The 26,190-nt window shown below is 36.7% G+C and overlaps 1 protein-coding gene and 1 non-coding gene across 2 annotated transcripts in view; both read left to right on the forward strand.

Moving 5' to 3' along the window:
* Positions 1 to 26,190, forward strand: part of POC1B (POC1 centriolar protein B) — a 106,345-nt gene that overhangs the window by 59,753 nt on the left and 20,402 nt on the right. Inside the window, exon 10 of the mRNA XM_061206254.1 lies at positions 6,414 to 6,494. Coding sequence (XP_061062237.1) covers positions 6,414 to 6,494 — 81 coding nt within the window. The remainder of the gene's footprint in view (positions 1 to 6,413; positions 6,495 to 26,190) is intronic.
* On the forward strand, positions 22,116 to 22,217 carry LOC133101811 (U6 spliceosomal RNA). Its single transcript, XR_009702704.1, has one exon. It is a non-coding gene; the product is annotated as a U6 spliceosomal RNA (small nuclear RNA).

Consider the following 26,190-nt stretch of genomic DNA (forward strand, 5'->3'; position numbering starts at 1 on the left):
CCTCCATGTGTTTGTGTTTTTTACGTTTTTTCCCCTGTAATTGATTTCTGATCTCATAGCATTGTGGTCAGAAAAGATGCTTGATATGATTTCAGTTTTCTTAAATTTACTGAGGCTTGATTTGTGACCCGAGATGTGATCTATCCTGGAGAATGTTCCGTGCACACTTGAGAAGAAAATGTAATCTGCTGTTTTTGGATGGAATGTCCTATAAATATCAATTAAATCTATCTGGTCTATTGTGTCATTTAAAGCTTCTGTTTCCTTATTTATTTTCATTTTGGATGATCTGTCCGTTGGTGTAAGTGAGGTGTTAAAGTACCCCACAATTATTGTGTTACTGTCGATTTTGTCTTTTATAGCTGTTATCAGTTGCCTTATGTATTGAGGTGCTCCTATGTTGGGTGCATATATATTTATAATTGTTATATCTTCTTCTTGAATTGATCCCTTGATCATTATGTAGTGTCCTTCCTTGTCTCTTGTAACATTCTTTATTTTAAAGTCTATTTTATCTGATATGAGTATTGCTACTCCAGCTTTCTTTTGATTTCCATTTGCATGGAATATCTTTTTCCATCCCCTCACTTTCAGTCTGAATGTGTCCCTAGGTCTGAAGTGGGTCTCTTGTAGACAGCATATATATGGGTCTTGTTTTTGTATCCATTCAGCAAGCCTGTGTGTTTTGGTTGGAGCATTTAATCCATTCACGTTTAAGGTAATTATCGATATGTATGTTCCTATGACCATTTTCTTAATTGTTTTGGGTTTGTTTTTGTGGGTCCTTTTGTTCTCTTGTGTTTCCCACTTAGAGAAGTTCCTTTAGCATTTGTTGTAGAGCTGGTTTGGTGGTGCTGAATTCTCTTAGCTTTTGCTTCTCTGTATAGCTTTTGATTTCTCCATCGAATCTGAATGAGGTCCTTGCTGGGTAGAGTAATCTTGGTTGTAGGATCTTCCCTTTCATCACTTTAAGTATATCATGCCACTCCCCTGTGGCTTGTAGAGTTTCTGCTGACAAATCAGCTGTTAACCTTACGGGAGTTCCCTTGTATGTTATTTGTCGTTTTTCCCTTGCTGCTTTCAATAATTTTTCTTTGTCTTTAATTTTTGCCAGTTTGATTACTGTGTGTCTCGGCATGTTTCTCCTTGGGTTTATCCTGTATGGGACTCGCTGTGCTTCCTGGACTTGGGTGGCTATTTCCTTTTCCATGCTAGGGATGTTTTTGACTATAATCTGTTCACATATTTTCTCGGGTCCTTTCTCTCTCCCTTCTCCTTCTGGGACCCCTATAATGTGAATGTTGTTGCGTTTAATGTTGTCCCAGAGGTCTGTTAGGCTGTCTTCATTTCTTTTCATTCTTTTTTCTTTATTTTGTTCTGCTCAGTGAATTCCACCATTCTGTCTTCCAGGTCACTTATCCGTTCTTCTGCCTCAGTTATTCTGCTATTGATTCCTTCTAGTGTAGTTTTCATTTCAGTTATTGTATTGTTCATCTCTGTTTGTTTGTCCTTTAATTCTTCTAGGTCTTTGTTAAACATTTCTTGCATCTTCTCGATCTTTGCCTCCATTCTTTTTCCAAGGTCCTGGATCATCTTCACTATCATTATTCTGAATTCTTTTTCTGGAAGTTTGCCTATCTCCGCTTCATTTAGTTGTTTTTCTGGGATTTTATCTTGTTCCTTCATCTGGTACATAGCCCTCTGCCTTTTCATCTTGTCTATCTTTCTGTGAATGTGGTTTTTGTTCCACAGGCTGCAGGATTGTAGTTCTTCTTGCTTCTGCTCTCTGCCTTCTGGTGGATGAGGCTATCTAAGTGGCTTGTGTAAGTTTCCTGATGGGAGGGACTGGTGGTGGGTAGAGTTGACTGTTGCTATGGTGGGCAGAACTCAGTAAAACTTTAATCCGCTTGACTGCTTATGGGTGGGGCTGGGTTCCCTCCCTGTTGGTTGTTTGGCCTGAGGCAACCCAACACTGGATCCTACCTGGGCTCTTTGGTGGGGCTAATGACAGACTCTGGGAGGGCTCACGCCAAGCAGTACTTCCCAGAACTTCTGCTGCCAGTGTCCTTGTCCCCACAGTGAGCCACAGCCACCCCCCGCCTCTGCAGGAGACCCTCCAACACTAGCAGGTAGGTCTGGTTCAGTCTCCCCTGGGGTCACTGCTCCTTCCCCTGGGTCCTGATACTTTGTGTGTGCCCTCCAAGAGTGGAGTCTCTGTTTCCCCCAGTCCTGTCGAAGTCCTGCAATCAAATCCCACTAGCCTTCAAGGTCTGTTTCGCTAGGAATTCCTCCTCCCGTTGCCAGACCCCCAGGTTGGGAAGCCTGACGTGGGGCTCAGAACCTTCACTCCAGTGGGTGGACTTCTGTGGTATAAGTGTTCGCCAGTCTGTGAGTCACCCACCCAGCAGTTATGGGATTTGATTTTACTGTGATTGCGTCTCTCTCACCATCTCATTGTGGCTTCTCCTTTGTCTTTGGATGTGGGGTATCTTTTTTGGTGAGTTCCAGTGTCTTCCTATCGATGATTGTCCAGCAGCTAGTTGTGATTCTGGTGTTCTCGCAAGAGGGAGTGAGAGCACATCCTTCTACTCCGCCATCTTGGTTCCTAGTCTGTGAATTAAATCTTAAAGCTAGTAAGTAACAACATGAGAATTTCAACCCAGTCACTCTGGTTCCATTCTGTACCTTTAACTATTTTGATGCAGTGCTTCAATAGAATAAAAATTTAATTTCATCCTGTTAACAGATATTGGACATCGTACTAGCTTTAGAGTGTGCAACAGTGAACAAGATGGGCATATTTCTTGCCCTTCAGAATTTGTTAGAAGCAGGGTTTGTGCTCATGGACTCCTCAGTATGATGGATACACCAGAACCTCAGAGTGGGATGGTATTGGTGAGGTCATGTATACTAACCCTCCCTCATGCATGAATCCCTTGTTCGATGATGGAGAACTCAGCCTCTCATAAGGCAGCCAACCCCATTTCAAGGCAACTGTAGTTATTGAAGCGTTCTTTCCTTTAATAAAAATGGAGAGATAGACAGTACTGTTAATATTCATGGAGGTTAGCTTGCAAAGAACTGAACTGTAAGTGTCACTGCCTCAGCATATTTTCTTTGCAGAGAAGACTGTAAACTTTTACTTAGTAAGAATTTCCTGCTCCATTTAATGTATATGGCAGCAACTGTGGTACAATACAGAAAAATATTGTTACATCAAAAGTTTCCCAGCCCGTAGAAGCTCAAGGATTTCTCTATGAGAAATGCTGACCATTTCCATGTGATTTAGTGTTTTTTTGAGCAATTCCAGTTTCAGATGGCAAAACCAGATTGTATTTTTCATTGGTAAACAATTTCATATCTACACTAGGTGGCAGTAGATAAATGAGAATAATGTGTCTGCAAGCACTCTTTCTGGACAGCTCGCCCAAGATTAAAAGGAAAGCGAGTCAGCCTCAGGTTTCTTATCTTTGCCTCAACTCTGGACTCAGAGCTGATAGGAAGAAGGTTGTGCGTTCTGCTCTGTGGAATGGCCAGAAAGAAACATAGGTGTTGGCGGGCCAAGCAGATAGTCCTCCGTGGTTCTAATTCCTTCTTTACTGCAGTGTGGGGATTATTGGGAGTATACACCTCTACTTCTGACACAAGTGGCTGGATAGATGTAAATGCTTATTAATATTTCCAAAACTACAGCTGTACCCATCAAACTTGATAAGTGCTGTTAAAATCATTCCACTCCTCTTACCACAGTCCCTGACTGTTGCAGTGTTGTCCTCACTGTTACCCCTACTTTATTCTTGATACTCTACAGGTTCCTGTCAGATTGATCTTTCTAAAGCACATTTTAGCCTCCAGTGTTTCTTTGCCTTCCCAAATTCCTTCACCCCTCACAATTTGACCCTTGCCACCCTCTCTCGCCGCTGCCCTGTGCAGCAGTATCGTGTCAGCAGTTGTGTCTGCCTCTATGCTCAGGGAGGCTTGTAACCTCATCTCTGTCTCTCTCTTTTTGCTTTTGTTTTATAAACCTTTTCTAAAGGAGCCATCATAAGCTCTGTTTCCTCCACGGGAAGCCTTTCTCACTAAGTGCTCAGTCAACAGTTTCTCTTTTGAGGTTCGCCAGTATGCTTTTTGCTGGTAGCATTTATTTGATACCAAGTTCTGCTATCTCTGTTGCCCTTTGTTTACTTCTTTGTATTCATAATGTTTAGTAAATAAATGGTGATCATGTGGTTTCTTTCCCTTTTTGTTTTTCTGAATTCTGAAATAATCTCCCTCAGAAGTAGTCAGCACTCTAATTATCCCCTTGCTGTTCTTTTAAATTTTACTATTTATGATTGAATCAATAATTTCACTTTGGAGAGTTTTAAACTTTATATAAATGGAATCATACTGCATATATTTTACTATAAATCAGCATTAAATATATATATATATAATATATATTTATATATTATATATATATGTAAATATATAAATCAGCATTAAAATCCTGAGATTCATGTGCATGAATTCTGAATTCATACATTCATATGTTGTTGCACATAGTTGTATTTCATTCATTTTCACAGCTGTATAGGATTCCAGTGAATTTACTACAGTAGTAATTCCCATTATATATTTATTCTACTGTTGATAAACAGGTGGAGATTTCTGATTGTGGTTTGTTTTTCTAATTAATTTACTGTTTATTGACATATAGTTGATTTACAATGTTGTGTTAGTTTCTGCAAGACTGCGGTTTGTTTTTGTTTTTGCCATTACAGTGTTGCTCTAAACAATGTCAGCATCATTGAGCTTTCTAGCTTTTGCAATCTTCTAGGTGTTAAGCGGTATTTTGCTTTAATCGTCCCTTTTCTAATTACTACTAATGTTTCTGAAAATCTCTTCATATTCTAGATAACTGTTAGGTTTTCTATAATTTTTTCCTTAGGATTGCTCTTCTTTTCACATTGATTTGTAGGTTTTTCTTATATATTTTAGATATTTGTCCTTTTTCAGCTTCAGATATAATATCTCCTCCTATTCCATTATCTGATTGTTAACTTTGTGGTAACCATTGTTAAACAGAAATCCTTAATTTTGGGGTAAACAGATGGATCAATTATTTTTTAATATATTTATTTTTTGCCTTATGGTTTTACTTTTGCAGCTTTTAAGATGTTCTTCTCTACCCTGGGTCAGAAAGATATTCTTTTTTTTTTTTTTTTTTTAATTAATTAATTTATTTATTTATTTTTGGCTGTGTTGGGTCTTCGTTTCTGTGCGAGGACTTTCTCTAGTTGCGGCAAGCAGGGGCCACTCCTCATCACGGTGCGCGGGCCTCTCACTATCGCGGCCTCTCTTGTTGTGGGGCACAGACTCCAGATGCGCAGGCTCAGTAGTTGTGGCTCACGGGCCTAGTTCCTCCGCGGCATGTGGGATCTTCCCAGACCAGGGCTCGAACCCATGTCCCCTGCATTGGCAGGCAGATTCCCAACCACTCCGCCACCAGGGAAGCCCCCCAGAAAGATATTCTTACACATTTACTTCTACTAACTTTATAGTTTTAACATACCATTTAGGTTTATAATTTATCTGCTGTCCATCTTTGTATGTAGTATTAGGCAGGGATCTATTTAGTGAGCCCGTTTTCTTAGGTACAAGTCATCCTTCCTCTATTGATTTGTGGCACCATTTTTCCTTTGTATTTGTTTTCCATATATACAAGGCTTTGCTTCTGAACTCTTCATGGTATTGCTTCCTATTTTTTAAAGACTTCTTTAATGTCTTTACATGAGTTTTATTATTTTTTTTTCTGTAAAGGTCATATGCATTTTGGGGCTTTTTTCCTGATGTATTTAAAAATTCCTATGGTATTGTGAATTTTTATTTTTAAAAATTTACATTTTCTGTGTGCTGAAGTACAGTCAGGTAATTGATTTTGTATATCAATTTTGGATCTAGTAAACTCTCTTAGTTTTAATGATTCAGCGGTAGATTCTTTTGGGGTTTCTTTATGGATAATTATATATGAATGACAATTTTTATTTCTTCTGTTCTAATTCTTACATCTTAATGCTTTTATTTCCTTTTCTTGTCTTACTGAACTGGCTAGGATTTTTTTCTGCATCTTTTGAGGTGGGTCATTTTATTTTATTTTTAAAATCCCTTTATAGGTGAATCCCATTGATTTTCTAATGTAAAAGCAACTTTTTATTCCTGGGATAAATTCAACTTGCTCACAATGATCTTTTCTTATATATTGTTAGATTTGATAGGCTAATATTTTATTTAAAATTTTTGTATCCATGCTAATATATGAATATTTTAATTTTAGACTATATTAGGAAATACCCTCTAGATTATTAGAAATGGCATCCACTTTCCTATGGTATAAAAATCTAATATTAGCTTTTTTTAATGTATATATACAGATTAATCCAAAGCTTGATGTAATCGATTTGCAGACCTCTACTCCCCCTGTTGTGGACATCCTTTCTTTTGATTCTACCACAGTAAGTTTTCTTTGGCATTTAAATGGTATTTAATTGTTTGGCACAATCCATTTTCCTTAAAAAGTGTGTGGGAGAGAAGATAAAAAATGGGCTAAGTAGCCTAACATCTTAGCATAGAAAGAACCTTGTACGAAAGTCATATTTACAATGTGTCTAAATAGCCACAAGGGGGAGCAGTACCAATTTCCGGAAAAGCTTCAATTTGAGGACCTTGAGCTCAGTAGAATCCATACCGTCTCATCTCCTAAGGTGCCACCCATGTGACATTTCACTTGCTGTCACAGAACAGATTTCCTTCTTTGGTAATTGCCTTTCAGAGGCGCTAAACTTACATCTAGTCTCCTTAGAAGGTGTAAGAAAAGCAATCATTTCCCTTTGTTCGTCTCTCTTGATGGATAATCCAGAAATTAAGAAGTATTTCTAACACTTGCAATTTTGTTTTAAAAAATTGCATACATATAATTTATTTACTAAGTGTATCCAAAGACTTCAAAAATTGAGAGTTTTAGCATTTCAATTTGAGTCTGCTTAATCTTTGCAAAGCAGATTACTTCTGCCATCAATTCTGCTAGTCAGGGCAAAACTAGTTATAAGAACGAATGGGGGGACTTCCCTGGTGGTGCAGTGGTTAAGAATCTGCCTGCCGGGCTTCCCTGGTGGCGCAGTGGTTGAGAATCTGCCTGCCAATGCAGGGGACATGGGTTCGAGCCCTGGTCCCGGAAGATCCCACATGCCACGGAGCAACTGGGCCCGTGAGCCACAGTTACTGAGCCTGCGCGTCTGGAGCCTGTGCTCCGCAACAAGAGAGGCCACGATAGTGAGAGGCCTGTGCACCGCGATGAAGAGTGGCCCCCGCTTGCCACAACTAGAGGAAGCCCTCACACAGAAACGAAGACCCAACACAGCCATAAATAAAATTAAAAAAAAAAAATCTTAAAAAAAAAAAAAAAAAAAAAAAAAAAAAAATCCGCCTGCCAAAGCAGAGGACACGGGTTCGAGCCCTAGTCCGGGAAGATCCCACGTGCTGTGGAGCAACTAAGCCCATGCGCCACAAATACTGAGCCTGCACTCTAGAGCCCGTGAGCCACAACTACTGAGCCTGCGTGTCACAACTACTGAAACCCACGTGCCTAGAGCCCGTGCTCCGCAACAAGAGAAGCCACCACAACGAGAAGCCCACGCACCGCAATGAAGAGCAGCCCCTGCTCACCACAACTAGAGAAAGCCCTCATGCAGCAATGAAGACCCAACACAGCCAAATTAATTAATTTATTAATTAAAAAAAAAAAAGAACGAATGGGAGGAATGGCATGATCTTTGGCGACACTACTGTGATGATATCAGTATAGTTAAATATTTTGGGTAAATTATTAATACGTGGCCAAAAAAGAAAACAAACAAGAAAAACACTTGCCATTACAACATTACAAACTCTCCAGTAGATCTCAAGAATTGTATTTATTGTAGAGGAATTCTGCAGAGAACTAGTCTATCTTGAGTCTATGCTGTGTCAGAAAGTAGTCTGCTTATTACAGGGTCTTTTCAGTGTTAATTCCATGCAGAGAAGATTCCTAGATCACTCATGAGAAGTTCCAGAGACAGGAAATCAGCTGGAGGGTCAACCCAGGGGCTGATTGTCAAAGAGAGGTCCAAGAATTGTTGGTGACAGCTAGGACCTTAAGTGGATCTGTGGTCTGGTCTCTTACAATGTTCATGTTTATAAAATAACACTACAAACATTGCTGCATTAATAACTTACTTATGACATTAAAAATTAACTAGACATCGAGTTCTTGCCACAGTGCTTAGCTTATAGTAGGTGCTCAATACTTACGTTCAATGAATTACTCAAAAGTCTCACTGTTGAAATTTACAAATTCTGGTGAGTTGGGTTTTTGCCCCACTAGTGAGAGGAGCAAAAGATAGGTGGTTTTTGAGACGTGCTGCCTTCTTGTGAGGTAGTTGGTAGACTAAAATTGGGTGTTTCTGGCCTAGAAGATATCAGAGATCATCAAAAATCTTTGATCGGAGCTTTGAGACTCACTCTCCCTGCCAGTACCCTTCGAAATTTGCAAAACCTCATGACCTGAGGAATCCAGGTGTTCTCAGTAGTGTGCTGTGGAGGTGGGCATAAGTACCACCTAGCAAGCGATAGCAGGGTGTCTGTCCCTGGATGGTAATGCAGAAGTGCCAAAGTCAAGTGTCTACATTATAGGACCCTAACTCGGGAATACAGGGTACATGTGACAAAAAGACAATTCTTTTTTTTTTTTTTAATTGAAGTATAGTTGATTTACAATGTGTTAATGTCTGCTGTACAGCAAAGTAATTCAGTTATACATATATATAATTCTTTTTCATATTCTTTTCCACTATGGTTTATCTCAGGATATTGAATATAGTTCCCTGTGCTATATAGTAGGACCTTGTTGTGTATCCATTCTATATGTAATAGTTTGCATCTGCTAACCCCAAACTCTCAGTCCATTCCCCCCCTCCCCCTTGGCAACCACAAGTCTGTTCTCTACAGGGAAGACAATTTTTATAATAAACATGTGACACGTTTGCAGTTGTGTTACAAAGCAGAATAATAAGACTGAAGAGTACAGTTATTACCCACATAAGGGATACTATTAGGCTGAATTATATGATATTGCCATTTTGTAGGCAAAAACGATCTAATACGTATCAGTGATTTCCCATGGTTCAGCCCCACACATAAGCATTAGAAGGAAGACTCCACTGTTACTTTGAGTTGTGTGCTTGATGCTACATAAAAATAAAACAAACAAGAAAACAAAAACTTGTTTGCTATAAATTGGTTTGGAATTAGGCTAATGATGTCCCACTTAGATAGATTTTTTTACAATCTGGAAGATAGCTGCTTGCCTCCTGGCAAGACATAAGGACTCCTGATTTTATTTATTTTACTAACACATTTTCTGAAGACAGATATTCATGAAGCATTTAGATTTTTATAAAGAGTATCTTTAAAGAGCTTTCCTTTAAATTTTCAATGTATGTGTCTTTCTTTTAGCTCATTGATAGATAAGTGGTTAGAAAACTAAAGTGCAATCACGGTAATTGTTTGCCTTTCCATTAATCTAGTGGTAATTCTCAATCTGTCATCTCCTCTGTATTGGCTGCTTTTCTTTTGCTTCTGCACAACAAATCAAACATAAATGTAAAGGAGATTTGTTTCTATTCTGGCATGAAGCACTATTGTGGTGTGAACTTTGCATGTAATTATAATGAAAAAACTGAAGTATTGGAAGCAAAAAAAAAAAAGCAGTATTTACAGGTGGTTTTGGTTTTTTTTATTGTGGTTACTGTTTATTTTGGGGATTTGTTTGTTTGGGTTTTGCAGACTGGAAGAAAGTTTCTTTAGAAATTCATTTTCATCAAGATGAGATGTAAAAAGATTACTCTTTAAACCTTAATTTGTGAAATTTCTTAGTAGGATAAAAGCAGGTTTTTTATGGTGTAAGAAATAGTTGGCTTCTGTTCCTGTTTTGACTTGATTTAATATTACATTCAGGATGATTTCTAGATCTAAGTATATTGATATCTATGCTCTGATGCCTTCTTACAACAGAGAAGGAATTATGGCATACAGTGTAACAGTTGGTATCTTTGTGGCTTGCACTTGTGTCTCTAATGCCAGGCAGGAAATTTGATACAATATTTCAGGATCAAAATAAGCTGTTCCCAATCTGCATTTTTAAAGCTTTGTTGTAAAAAAAAAAAAAAAAAAAAGTTTCTGTAAAGGGATATACTGGCTGTCACATAGACATAGTTTAAAAATGTTGATCTCAAATTTCTGAATCTTGTTCCAATTATGTTGTCTCTTGTTATTTGCTGATCTTCTAAAGATTATTTAGTTCAAGAGTCCCATTGAGTCTTTTAATGTTTTCATTTATTCTATTAGAAATAGACCAAGGTTTTGTCATCAGAATTGTACAAGGCATTTAGCATCAGCACATGGGGTGCGGCTACGTCCTCAGCTCCTCTCCCCGCAAAGGCAAATACGACAGTAATTTCTCTTCTGTGTCCTAATATAAAGTGGTGTTTTTTTAAAATACTAACTAAACAGAATTTATTTAAAATACTCTAGAATTATTAAAATTGTTATTTTTAGGTAAACTATATTCCTAGGTTTTGATGTATTTTATTACTATTTGTCCAACAAATGAACACAATGAAATTGATGATCGTGCTAGTATTACTCTGATTGACTCAAAACACTGGACTCTACTCAGAGAACTCAAAGAGTGTCCTTGCCTTCCTTCACTCTGCCAACTGTGTAGAGTATGAATGTAATATTTATGCCTTTCTTTAGAATTAGGGACAGTTTTCAGGTTAAATTAATTATTCACAATAAACTGAGAATCTGCAGTTATATCATAGAAGAAACTCAAGGTCTACAGTCTTTTCTTGCTCCATCAGTCAAATATTTAAAGCCACACTGCATGGAGGCATCCTATGATATACTGAAGACAGGATGTCAAGCTGGCTGCCTCACCTCAAGAAACTTACAGCCGAGCCAGAGAGAAATAACAGTGTAAGAAGTAAGTGGCAGTTTCAATATACTAGATGCCAAGGGTATATGATTGTCAAATGAAAGGTTGTTAACAGAAGGATTCAGAAAAGGTCATGAATGGGCTAGAGGAAACTAGAAGACTTCTCTAGAAGAAAACATTTGACCAGTTCTTGACCTGACCGAAGATGGGTAGGATTTTGATAGAGACATTCCAGGTGGGGAAAGCAAGGTATAAGTAGATGCCTTAGAAGTAATTGAAAATACAATACGTACCATGGTAATAAAAGTGCAGCCGTCTAATCTGGAGTCTCTGCGTTGCCTAACTCAATGGATAGCAGATATGGTAGGCTGCTGGGAGCATACATACTCACATACATTTTTAGCTCTCAATCAATACTTCTTGAGTAACAAAAAATACCTGCCCCAGAGAAGCCTACATTGTATATTCTAGAGGAGGAGACAAGCAATTCACAGATTTTAAAAAAGTAGACCATATAGTATAGTAGACAGAAACAATGCGAAGGTGTAAATAGCACTGAAGTTAGGTAGGAAGAAGGGTGCATTTAGATAGTATGGCCAGGACAAGAGTCATGTGAAAGGTGACATTTGTGGAAGGAACTGAAGGAATGACGTGAACAAGTTAGATGAATATCTGGGGAGGTACTCCAGGCCATGGGAGCAGTGCTGGAAGGCCAGATTGGGAGTGAGGAGGAGCCACTGGAGGGTTTCCAGCAGAGAAAGGGGCATAATCCGATGAGTGTTTTAACAGGTTCACTCTGGCTACTGTGTTGAGAATCAGCTGGGGGTGATGGTGGAGGGGAGCAAAGAGACCAGTTCGGAAACTAATGAAATCATCAGACAGGAGGCAGAAGTGGCTTGATCCCGGGTGGTAGCAGAGGAGGTGGTGTTAAGTGATCTGATTCTGGATGTATTTTGAAGGTGGAGCCAAGAGGATTTCCTGATGGACTGGATGTCCGCTGTGGGATTCCCTGTCTCCTTTCCCCAGGGGTAGTAAGGCGCAGCCCTGAGTAATCTCAGGGTGGCCAAGCTTATCTCCTGGCTCAGCATCATTTTGCCAGAGAGGTTGCTGAGAGAAAAAAAGATTTGTGATTTTCCTATCTTCTTTTCTGGGATTAGGAAAGTGATCAGCTGAATCAAAGCAAGAGATGCTGTGCTGTTTCTGTGACTTTGAGAAGCACAGTGGTAAAACATAGTCCTTCCTAGGTGTCCTTTAGGTTTGCATTTTTCAGCGAGGTTTATTGGTTTCCCTTTTGGAAAGGCTGTCGCATCAGCCTATTTTTAGGAAGAAAAAAGTTATCCACTTTCATGGAGATTGTCATATGATATATGCTCTCTGAAAAATATTGATATATTGATAAAATAAAAGGACATACAAAGAGTAAACTTACAGCTACAGAGAGGATATCTCCATGGTTGTTGTGGCAACAGTTCGTGCTGGTTACTAGACAACATTGCGTAACCAGTTCAGAGCTATTCCAGTTCCTAACTGCTTATGTAAGCAAAGATTTGGAAAGACTTACTTGAAAGAACACAGTGTATGCAAACCTAAATGTTCAAAACTAAAATTTGTAACTTGAAAGTGTAAAATGGCAATATGTGATGTATTGTCCCCAGATACCTCATTTACCTTTCCAGGAAAATCAATAAAAATCATGTTGCGCAAACCTCCTGCTTACACTGCTTTTCTGTATGCTAACATTCCTGCGTTTACATATAAACAGCTTCTAATTTGGAGGTAGGTGAAATTCTTTTTTAAGTGTTTAAACTTTGCAACAGTTTATAAGGTAGCATTTGATTTGTAAATTCGGGGCATATGATTTCTGAAACTAGATATGTTTGTAACTTTGTTGTTGCTTGCTAAGCTTTAGGAAACAGACATGTTTATGGTATCTTTAGGCATCAGTTCAGTGGCCCTCGGTATTTTTCTCCTGCTCCCACTCTAAGTGTTTGAAAGAAAATGAACATAGGCATTTGTAAAATCCGCCTATGGACTGTACACAGAGGTGCTTTCCACAATTTATCCTCATTTTATTAAAAGACATTTAGTCTTAATTTCAAATGATAGTGAATATGGCAGGTGAGATACAGTAATTCTTTTTTTTTTTTTTTAATCCAGTGTCTCAAAAAGTTAATAATCCAGTGTCTCAAAAAGTTAAGATGCTTAGTAGGAGTAAAAGATGAATTCTTATCAGGGCTGAGAAATAATTTTAAAACATCACCCTTTGAAATTGAAAGAAATAAAGTAATTAAATTGTCAAAGCATTTTAAAAATAAGACATACATGATAAAACCAATAGAAGTAAATAAGAAAAAATACACTTCCACAAATCTCTCACCCTTTAGAATAGAAAACACATTTATGGTTTTTTCAGATACAAGTTATTTTAGAGATAGAGAAAACATTAGAGAGGAAGAGACGATTTCCAAATTAGTTGCCTCCTTGCTTTAGAAGTACATCATGACCTATATGTTATAAGAACTACCAACAGTTGTGAATGTGATAGCTGACCTTTAAAAAAAATGTGTTTGGGGGATTATAGAAAAAAAAAAAACAAGCAACTAAAACTTTTAGTCTGTTAAAGGAACCTGGCTTTTTTTTAAAAGCTGATTTACTAAGATAATATCACTGTAAAAAGAGAGTAATAGTGTGGGTCAGAGGGTTTCTTTTTTCCTCCAAATAAAATATACTTTTTGATAAAAATCATAATAATCATAAGTCCCAAATGTTTGATTTAACTCTCCTTAATGATTTACTAATTTGAGCTTCATTCCCTTTAAGTTTCAAGGTCACCGAGAAAGAAAGCTTACATTAATGAGTGTTTCCTTTTACCAAAAATTTTATACTAAGTAAATTTTTAAGCATAGTCCTAGTTAAAAATTTATGTAGTGGAACTGGTCTTTATAACCTGTTGACAAAAGTGATTTAGGACTTAAACTTTTCTTTATGAAATGTAAAGAGAGAGAGAACTCCACAAAAGGATTTTATAAAACGTGCTATTTGGGAGCCCAACAGAGTAAATACGTTTTTTAATTTCCTTTAGAAAATTAGCACCTTTCTGGGAACTGGAGGTGTTGACGTTCCAGGTATTATTTCTGCCTTCCAACTTCCTGAGCTACTGTATTTCTAAACTGCTGCAGTCATCCAGACTGTCGCAGGCCTGGGAATCTAAGCCGCATCCCCAGTTCCCACAGTTGAGACTGAGGCGTGCCGAAAATGCCTGACAGCCTCAGCCCACACATCCAGTAACAACTGGTTCCTTCCTCTTCCTGTGGAAGAGCAACATCCTCGGAGATGAGAAGAAATGCACCCTGAGGAATGCAGGAACAGCAGTGAGCTTTTCACACAGGAAATTACTAGGGGAGCATTCTGCAAAGTGCTTGTCTCCTGGACTGTCAGCCCATAATGAACTTCCTGCTGACCTGGAGGATGGTTTACTATGGAGCTAAATGCCATTGGCAGGTCTGTCAGGGTTGCCTGGAAGATAGCGAGCTTCGCTTTCAGCTGTTCTGTACGTTACACCCATCTGGTTTTGAGTAATTGGGTGCTGCTTATACAGTGAAGCTAGTTGGCTTTGCTCCTTTATTTAGCCACCTGACAGCTAATTGTTTGGTGGAAGTGGTCAGCAAGTCTGCTGAGATGAATTTTTCAGTCAGTTCTTTGTGCTGTATGAAGTCAGGTTATGTAACCTATATTAGGACTTCAGAGAGATTAAAATCCTCATAATCTGAGTGAACTCGCTGCTGATGCCCAGTGCTGGTTCTTGCCTAATTCCATCTGTGTCTTTCAGTCTCCTTGCTTTTACTTTCGGAAACAGTCCGGCATCAGTAGAAGATATCATACTGTGTGCACAGTCATACATCCTCGAGCATATAGAACACTCTGCTGCTTCAAACCAGCCAGTCCACCAACCCCTATAATTTAAAAATTGAGACTGACTTGGAATGACTTTTACAACTGAAGACTGTTCTGGTATAATTTTTTCCCCCTAATTCCTACGTATTTTCTTTTTCCTTTACTTGAGATGGTGATGGCCACTGTAAAGCCCAGTTTTTATATCATATGTTCTTTTTAAATTGCTTTCCAGATCACTGCAGAATTTTGGTGGGTTTCAGCATTTATGGTGGCAAAATTCCTTTACTTTTCATGTATTTGTTTGGATTATTTTACTGAAGCACATAAGAGTTACATGTTGTTTGTTTTAAGTTGAAGGGGAGATGGAGAAGGAATGCCAGGCATTTCCTCTTCCTTTCAGAATGTCTTTTTAATGAACATTCCTCTTCCCTCCTATGAACAAACCATCTCAACTCAGTGAGGGGGCCTCTAAGTGTCTAAGTTTCTAACAAACCAACTTCTTTCCTTTGTTCCTTCAGCCCTAGAGAGTTAGTTGCTTCATGCATTTACTATTTCTTCTCACCTCTGTGATCCCTTTTAGCCTTTGCAGACTTCCAAACCTTTTTAACCAGTTCCCTATATTAAATTCTCTCTGCTAAAATAACTGTTGTGGTTTCTGTTTTCCTGCTGGATCCTGAATGATCATCCTAAAGATCCTAAACCATCCTAAAGAAATAGAAGTACAGAAAAAGTCTTGTATTCAAGGATGTTTATTTCAGCATTACTTATAACAACAAATGGACACAAGTCAAATATCCTTTAAGAGAGTATTAGTTAAATAAAACTATAGTATATCAAGTGATGGAATATTATATAGCCATGCCATGTTTAACAACAACTAAATGCATGTGTATGATTCTGAATTTGATTCTGGGTCAGTAGAAGAATTGCTATATAGAACATCACTATGACAGTTGACAAAAATTGAGCATGGGCTTTACCTCCTTGGTAGGGCTTTGTAGTTACTTTTCTTTTACTGCTCTTCCCAGGTCCCCAACCTCACCCTATCACTTATTTTCATTTTTTTGTTTGTTCTTTTTTTTTTTTTTTTTTTAAGAAAGAGTATTCTTTGTGGCAAGAATTGTGTGTGCGTAAGGTTTCTTTGGTGGTGTTATTGCTATTCGTTCTGGTGTGTGCAGATATTATTTCCTTTGTGGAATAGGTGATAGTTTCCATCAGATTTGGTTACAGTGTGAATTTTATGAAGTGAATCCTATTTTCCATTGACTTATTTTTAAGCAGAGTTATGTTTTCTTGGTAAATATTCTGTTTATTGGGCTGGAAATCTTATGGGCTAGGCTTGAAAGCATGCCCAAATCCATAATTACAGTGTTACAGTAATAGTACACCTTGTTCCCATAGGTGAAACTTTAAAAGACATTTTGTAATTCACTTGGAAAATTCTTCTGTTTGAAGCTACAGGTTCAGTAGAATGAATCTGTGTCCCATTTTGTCCATTCTCTAAGGTTGATATTGTGTAAACTAAATTCATTTTAAATGACATCTAGCATCAGGCAAAGTACCAGAGTAAATGTTATTCTAAATTCAGGAACAATGCATTTTAGGGATAATAATTCATCATCTAATGAAATTTTAATTACTTGTTGATAAATAATTACTTGTTTTAAACAGAACTGGAAATGCATCATTTTAAGATAAAGTGAAGACAGTTGTGTGCTTTGGAAAATCAGTTGAAATTTTGAAGAATTTGACTAAGAAATGCACTCTCCCAGATTTGTACTTTTAGAAAATTCTGTGTACTTTCTGTAAAATTCAGTACACAGTAAAATTACTGAAAAAAATTCAAGCTGTTAACACTTGAAATAAAATAAATAATAAAAACTTTGTTCTTTTTCAAGAAATCGTTTATATATGTTCTATGAATTATAAATGCCATAAAACTATGGCTGTTTTACATTTTGGGCACTAATCTGTCAGAGAGTCACACCCTCTTCCTCCCAACTCAGGGAAAACAACCTCTTTCTGATATACAATTAAATGACGTGAAAAATTTTAAACAAATAATGTTTTTTAAAATATCACCATTTTTAAAATTGAGTATACTGATAGGTTTATGAAACAGAATTGAGAAAAAAATTTTTCTATTTAAAAATAAATTATCTCCTCCCTGAAATGTATTTGAAACTTTTTATTTAGAGAGCAATAGTTTTCCCTAAGGTATTATATGATTAATATTTTAATCAAGCATTAGGATCTTGTTATTTCTGTTACTATGTGCTATGATTATTTTTATGTATTTATTAGTCAAGCGAAATGACATTCCTGGGGTTTATCTCAAATTATGTTTTATTTGTTTATTTTTAGTTTTGCTTTGGCACTTTTTCCAGGCAGTTCTCTTGGCAGCAGTGGCATTGCTTCTGCTTGTCGTGTTTTATGCAATTAAGCTCTTCCAGTATATTCCCCATCACAACTTATTTCATGCAAATGTTCTAACTGTTGTATCCAGCCATTAACTTATATAATTTTTCCTACAGTATTTTTAGTCAAAATTATTTTCCTAAATGTAAGAGAAAAATGAATTTTATGAGAAGCTAAACAATGAATTTTGAATGGAAAAAAATCAGAATGTACTGAAAGTTTTTGTCTTTTCCTCCTGCCTCTACCCTTCCTGGTGCCAGTCCTCACACCAGGGTGGGAGATTTGGATCTGACCACATTAACTAGGATTTGCTTTTTGTCCTCTGCTGCTTATATACCTGGCACAAGAAAATCTGGAGTACTAGTAGACTGTATGTGGAGACTGTGGCCAACCAGCTTGTTAGAGTAGCAAAACGAGTACATATGGAATTAATTACTCTCCTGCCATAGCTCTGCAGACCCCAAATGAGTGAATCTTGGCAGGAATAGAAAATCTTTCAGAGTACTAACCACAGATGAGCTGTATTTCTGTGGGAGCTGAGCTCAGGGCAGTGAACCTTTGGTGTGCAGCATCATGAAGGGAAGTGACTCAGCCTAAGTTAGGGGCTGACTCAATAGACATTGTTCATTCATTTCTCAAAAATGAACATGCCAGGCACTAGATAGGAGTAGGGGGTTGAGAGGGAGGAGGATGAATGTGGGTTATAATGATAAGCAAAAGCTATCATGGAAAGTTACATAGTACAGTGACAGTATGAATTGTGGGCATTTGACTAAGTCAGGAGTATAGGTGAGGCGAAATCAGAGAAAGTTTCCCTGAAAAAGTTGTTTTGAGCTGAGATATAAAACCTTGCTATTCAAAATGTGGTCCATGGTTTGTTTGAGCATCACCTGGGAGCTTCTTAGAAATTCAGAGTCTTGGGTCCCACCCCAGACCTACTGCATCAGACTCTGCATTTTAATAAGATCCCCAGGTGATTTATGTGTTCATTAAAGTTTGAGAAGTGCTGATCTAAAGCTTCAGTAAGAGTTGGTGGGAGAAGATTAGGAGTACTGGACTGTCCTAGGCAGAGGGAACTGTGTATGCAAAGACTGGCTTGCAAGGACCTTGGTATGCTCTAGGGACTGAAAAGAGGGCTGGAGCCCAGGGATGGGCAGGAGAATGTGGTGTCAGGACAGCCAAGAGAGGAGTGTTTAAAGAAGATGGGAGTGTCAACATTGCTGAAAGCCAAGAGAAGGATTTTTATAATAATCAATTTAGCAGAAATTTTTGGTTACCTTTTGGAGAGCTTTTTCAATGGACTAATACAGGTGTGAGCCAGTATGAAGTGAGTTGAACAGTGAGTGGAGGGGGCAGGGTGAGCAAAGAGACAGCTAGAATAGATTATTCTTTCTTTTACTGAATACATTTGCTGTGCATCTATTATATACCAAGCAATGAGAATGCACAGATGAAAGAGTCCAATAATAGTGATAAATGCCTAAGTTGCTATGGGAGTACATCAGTGGAGTGGTTAAATAAGGTGTGTGTGTGTGTGTGTGTGTGTGTGTGTGTGTGTGTGTACACATGCGCATGTGTGTGAGTGCTAGAAAATTTGGGTGGGGGACAGAAAACTTAATCAGAGATAACCTCCTGGAAATGGTTGAAACATGAGCTGTTTCTTTAAGAATTTGCCTACCATTATGGAGAACAAGGACAGAGTTCAGCACTTGTATAGGTGACAAGGCTTAAGAGGGGATGGTGAATTCAGGGAACCATGACAAGAGCAAATTTGAGTTTTAGGACAGTTACTCTAGAGATGTGATAAAGGAGGGGTTAGAGGGAGGTGAGGCTGGGAGGCATGAAAATTAGGAGGCAAGTGCAGTCGTAATCTAGATACGGAGTGGGGGGGTGCTTGATCTTGAGCAGTAACATAGGGGGAAATGAAGAAGAGGAGACTGAGCCGTGAGATCTTGAAGAGAAAGTGTTAAAAGTTCTGTTTACTGATTAGACATAGGAGAGGGAAGACTCTAGAATAGCTCCCAAATTTGAAGCTCCTGAGTAGATAATGGCACTGTTTACCAAGATAGGACAGAGACAGGTCTTGGTTATGGAGCATCCAGGCAGAAATATGGATCTGGGAACCTTTAATTGATTGATCAAGCCGTGAGGTCCCACAGGATGATCCCTGAATTGCAGCTTCATACTAAATACGGTAATGATTATGACAAATAGATGATCACCAGTAATCTCATCTCATTCATCAGGAGTGGTAATGAGAAGACTGTTTGCTTGAATAATGCTGGTTATTTGGTAAATACTGTGACTGAAATATAAAGCAGATAAAACTGGTTGCATTTAATGGCTGTAGGTAGCAGACGTGCATTAGTGGTGTCACGGCTTCCTTTTTTAAGAACTTCCTGCTTACTCCTCTGGGTATGTGTTTAGTGTAGATAAATTTTCATGATTCTTAACCACACTTTTAATAAAGTTATAGAATGTAGTTCATATTCTCTTTGACTCATGACATCTGTGAAAAATATTTTTGAACTTTATGGTAGCATTTGAATATTAATTCTCCTGGACCATTTTCCCCATGATAATTGGTTAAAAAAAAAAAAAGAAGAAAGGAAAATCTTTCTTTATAAAGACAGTCATTTTAAAATTAATTTTTTAATTGAAGTATAGTTGATTTATAATGTTGTGTTAGTTTCAGTTATATATATATATATATATATATATATATATATATATATATATATATATATATATACTTATTTTTTCAGATTCTTTTCCCTTACAGGTTATTAAAAAAATATTGAGTATAGTTCTCTGTGCTATACAGTAGGTCCTTGTTAGTTATCAGTCATTGTTGTTATCCTTTGGTTTCTGAGTTTCTTCCACCAGCAAAATTAGAAAGGAGCAAAACACCCATACCTTTCTATACACAAAAATGTAGGAAAGAAAAATATAGTATGTCTATCAAACGGTAATATTGTTATCATGGCCTCTTATTTATAATGAAGTATTTGTTACTGATTTTCTACTCATAAGCTCTTTGTCCTGAAGATTTTATGCCATAATTTTTCAACTATGTCCAGTTATATAATCTTTATCAAGGGGTTAAATATTTCAGATGAGATTCATAGATTTAAATGCTTGATGTTAGATTGGCTTCCTGTATTATTATTAGGAAATCATTTTTCACCCATTAAATGATGGGACCAGAATTTTTAAAAAGATGTTGGATCTTTGTCTAAGTGTTTTTAAAAAGTATTATGTACATTTCTCAGGCAGCTGCCTGAAAATGGAAACTTTTTTTCTTTTTTAACTGTATCTGAAAATGTCTTAATATTTTGTTTTGGATTTGCTGAACAGTGATTTTCATTTTAAATGTATATTCAGTGTATGCTTATCCATTTACTACTTTATTTAGTATGGCTTGTTCATTTATTTTTTGAACTTCCAAAAAGCCCTTAAGTAGCCTATTAACTAATTTGAGAAACCTGACATAGAAGAATTTTTTTTTATTTGAATATAATGGATAGAAAAATATCTTTAATTCAACAAATTTTATTAATTACTTTATGTGTGCCTCACACATAGGAGGCACTCACCATATTGTCAACTATCTGAAAGAAGGTGAGCTATGGCTTCTGCCTTCTAGAAAGGTACAATTTAGATTTTAGTGGAGTTGGGGGGAGGACACAATATGATAATATTGATAATGATAGGTAATTGATCACAAACTATAGATTAAACTCTTTACCTATATTCTCACAGCAACCTTATAAAGTAGCCCAGGGTTATTTTCTTCATTTTACAGGTGAGGAAACTAACACTTAGAGAAGCCAAGTAATTTGTCCAAGGTCATACAGTCAGTACACAGAAGAGACAAGATTAAACCCAAGTCTGTGTGACTTGATGCCCCATTAATATAGCGCCATATTATATGATAGCATGGATAATTATACAGTATCACAAACAGCAGAAATGCAGGGAAAATTGATAATTACCTTTAAGAAACAAAATTGAATTTTTCTAGAGATTTAGAACAGGCAAATTGCATCTATTTGGGGAAGATGAGGAAAGACTTCATTATTTTGCAAATGCAAATTAAAGTCAACTTACATAAAGTGCACTGTGTATACTGAGATCACATAGGAAGCTTTCACTCTCTGTCTTTTGAATGATATAATGAACAATAAATAGAAGAGTGGTTCTCAATACCCAGCTGTGAATATACATTACTGTTATAATCACAGTTATCATTAATCATACTAGAATGTTCACATTATGCTAGATGGTGAATAGAACATAAATAAATATAATATTTGCCCTATAAAAGATGCTCGGAAAAGCTTGCCAGTTTTCTGAATGTAGCTTTGTTAAATGATTGGATAAATTCCTGCCTTAAAATTGCCTCTTCATAGTATTAAAACACAGTAAAGAAGCTAGTCTTATTCAAGTGAGCAAAGCATGAGTTACTGTGTATGTGCAATTAAAAAAAAAAATTATCTCATGACTTTTAACACACAGCTCACTTCTCCTGAACTTGGCACTTTTGAAGAGTTTTGAGGAACAGAAAATAGGCCTGTAAAAAAGGTCAAAGAATGGCATTATTTATCTTAGAGAGTCAGCAAGCCCAGGAAATAATTTTTCAGAAATTTATTCTAAATAATCCTGACTCTGTGATACTTTTGTGTTTCATAAAAATAATGAGGATAGTTATTTGAGGACAACATTTGGCTTGTTGGTTTGGTTGGCTCTCCATGTACATTATAATGATACTAAAATGGTGGTGGTGTATTTGCTTTTGCAGCACGTATACTAAAATTGAAAAGATACAGAAAATATTAGAGTGGCCTCCACGAGAGGATAAGTTGAAATTTATTAAATGTTCCATGTGTTTTGGAATATTATGTTTGTAGTTAGGGAAGCTCAGTGTCATAAAGACGTTAGTTCTCCCTGAATAAATCTACAAATTCAAGGCAATTCCAATAAACATCCTATTAAGATTTTTCATGAAACCTAAAAAGTTGATTTTATGGCATACATGGAAGAGCAAAGGGCCCAAAACAGACAGGACAATTTTGAAGAAATTTGAAGGCTGGGGACTCGTTAAGCTCTAAGTGTGATATTGTTACACAGAGAGACAAAGAGTCCACAATGGAGAGCACATAAGCAGACCCACACAAGTGCAGATGGTTGGTCTATGAAAGGCCTGATTTTGTAGACCCATGAAGATGGGTTTGTCACTAAGTCAACTGTTCAATAAATGTTGCTGGGACAGCTAGCTATATGAAAAAAATATATATTATGTTCTTACTTTTAACCACAAATGAAATCAATACCAGATGGGTTAAAGGCTTAAGTGTGAAACCCCATACTTCAAAACTTCTAAAAGAAAACAGAAGAATATATTTATGTATTCTGGGTAGGCAAGGATTGCTTAAGCAAAATATAAAATGTACAAATCATAAAAGAAAAAGTTTAATAAATTTGACTACATTTAAAACAAAAAACTTCTGTAAAAAATCCCATAAAATAAAAGTGAACACAATCCACAGAGTAGGGGATGTATTACACATATAAACAAAGTATTGGTATCCATAATATATAAGGAACTTTTTAAAATTTTTATTGAAGTATAGTTGAATTACAATGTTGTGTTAATTTCTGCCATATAGCAAAGTGATTCAGTTATATATATATATATATATATATATATATATATACACACACACACACACACACACACACACATATATTCTTTTTCATATTCTTTTCCATTATGGTTTATCACAGGACATTGAATATAGTTCTCTGTGCTCTACAGTAGGACCTTGTTGCTTATCCATTCTCTATATAACAGTTTGCATCTGCTAATCCCAAACTCCCACTCCATCCCTCCCCCACCTCCCTCCCCCCTTGGCAACCACCAGTCTATTCTCTATATCCCTGATTCTGTTTCTGTTTCATAGATAGGTTCATTTGTGTCATATTTTAGATTCCACATATATGTGATATCATATGGTATTTCTCTTTCTGACTTACTTTACTTAGTATGATAATCTCTGGTTGCATCCATGTTGCCGCACATGGCATTCTTTTTTATGGATTAGTAGTATTCCATTGTATATATGTACCACATCTTATTTATCCATTCATCTGTCGAAGGACATATAGGTTGCTTCCATGTCTTGGCTGTTGTGAATAGTGCTGTTTTAAGAACATAGGGATGTATGTGTCTTTTTGAATTATAGTTTTGTCTGGATATATGCCCAGGAGTGGGATTGCTGGATCATATGTAGTTCTACTTTTAGTTTTCTGAGGAAACTTCATACTGTTTTCTACAGTGGTTACACCAACTTACATTCCCAGCAACAGTGTAACAGGGTTTCCTTTCCTCCACATCCTCTCCAGCATTTGTTATTTGTAGACTTTTAAATGATGGCCATTCTAATTGGCGTGAGGTGGTACCTCATTGTTGTTTTGATTTGCATTTCTCTCTATAGAAGGAACTCTTAAATATAAATTAGAAAAAAGAAGTAGACCAACTAAAAAGTGGACAGAGGACTTAAATAGGTAATTTGCAGAAGAATGATCAATATACACATAAAATATGCTCAAGTTACCAGTAATCAAGGAAACAAACAATGAAATTAAAACCATGGGATACCATTTCCTGCCCATAATTTTGTTAAAATTTAAAATGCCTGACAATCAAATATTTTTGACCTTGTAGAAAAAGGGGGGATTTTCTTCTGCTCATGGAAGAGTAAGTTGATTCTACCATTTGGGACAGTATCTGGTAAAACTATAACTGAACTATGACACGTTAGGGGAACTCACCTACCTGTGTACAGGAGACATTTATAAGAATGCTTACTGTGGAATTCAATGCTAGTTAACAGTACAAAGGACACATAAATTGTGGAATACCCAATCAATGGAATACTATTTGGCAGGGAAAATAAGTGAAGTAGACTTACCTGCAACACAATAGACAAATCCAACAATGTTGGTTAACAGAAAATACTAAAGAGATCTAATCCTATTTTTGTGAAGCTCGAATACACACAAAAGCAATACTGCTGTTTAGGGATGTCTACCTATGTGATAAAAGTAAAGGGACATAGATTGGGATGATAGACACAATATTCAAGATGGTGGTATCCTTTAAGAGGGAAAGGTAGGGAGATAGATCATAAAAGGGTATACTTTGTTTCTTAAGGTAGGGGAGAGGGTTGCTTTATTATTCTTATATCTCTTCATTGAATTAAAAAAATTTTTATTTTATTGTAGTTGATTTACAATGTGTTAATTTCTGCCATACAGCAAAGTGATTCAGTTATACATATATATACATTCTTTTTCATATTCTTTTCCATTATGGTTTATCACAGGGTATTGAATATAGTTCCCTGTGCTATACTGTAGGACCTTGTGGTTTATCCATTCTACATATAATAGTTTATATCTGCTAATCCCAAATTCCCAATCCATTCCTCCCCCACCCTCTTGGTAACCAAAAGTCTGTTCTCTATGTCTGTGAGTCTGTTTCTGTTTCATAGATAGGTTCATTTGTGTAATATTTTAGATTCCACATATAAATGATATCATGTGATATTTTTCTCTTTCTGACTTACTTCACTTAGTAGTTTTATTTTCAACGAATTTTTGAAAGCAAAATTGGAACTTAAAAAAATCAGTTATTATGAGATAAAAAGAGGGATTACAGATTCATTCAGAAATGTTAGTGTTGCAGTGAGGTTGCATTGCTTATTCATGCCTGTATTAATTTCACTTGATTGCTGTTCTGCATGCAAAGAAGGGGCAGCTTTCTGAAAGGTGAACAGATGGCTTTTTTGAGACATGATGTGGGTGAAACTAAACCAAATGTGGTTTTCCAAGTCAAACTTCAGTTTTTTCCAAGATGTAATCCTTACTTGAATGTAAAATATCTTTTAAAAAAGTACATCATTGTACAATATAAGTTATTACCTGCCTCAGAATTTAGATTCACACATGCACACACCTTTTTTGAACACAGTAAGGTATCGCTATAAATAATGGTTGATTTCTGCCCTTGTCATTTCAGCAACTTGCATAAAATATTCTTGTTGATTCTATATGAAAGAGATAATAAGAATGAATCCCTTATTCTGTAGGCCTTTGGGGTATAACAGCAGGATTCACAAAAGATGTAATGACTACTTGTTTTCTGTTTGTAATTTACAGAAAGTTTTATTGGTATTCTATTTGTCTAGAATACTGGGATTAGAATTTTTAGTTTTATATTAACTCAGAAGAGAGAGTACTAATTCTAGTTCACTGACTACCTGCTGTCTCCCTCTACCTCCCCCAGATAATTCTGGTAAGTACTTTATCATTAATTAAAATTTATCTGGCACAGTGCACAGTTCTAGACTCAGCATAGGGCATTAGAAGACAAATATTCCTTTAAGGGATTCATAGGTTATGTTTGCCTAATCATGTAAATAGTGAAACATGAAAGGAAATTTTTGTACAGATTTTATTTGTCCTAGCTGTATCCTACCTATTCATGGCTTCAAAATTAATAAGCTTCTCTGGAGATGACAGTAAAGATCAAAGACAAAGATAGACAGATTTATGGCCTCGGCTGTCATTTTCAAGGGCACTGAATTAATCACTCAGATATTCTAGTTGATAGTTGCATTGGGGCGGGGGTGTTTTTCAAGTCTTCCGACAAACATGAAATTTCCAATTTGGTTTGAAGAAGAAAAATCAAAGCCCTCAGTAAAACCTTATCACCAAAACCTCTTTTTCTCTCTTTGAGAAAAAGATGTATGATTTTTCCCAAGGGATAAACAGAAGGCTTTCTCAGCTCAGCGACTTTA

Source organism: Eubalaena glacialis, chromosome 11 (assembly GCF_028564815.1).
Source record: "Eubalaena glacialis isolate mEubGla1 chromosome 11, mEubGla1.1.hap2.+ XY, whole genome shotgun sequence".
NCBI classification, from domain to species: domain Eukaryota; kingdom Metazoa; phylum Chordata; class Mammalia; order Artiodactyla; family Balaenidae; genus Eubalaena; species Eubalaena glacialis.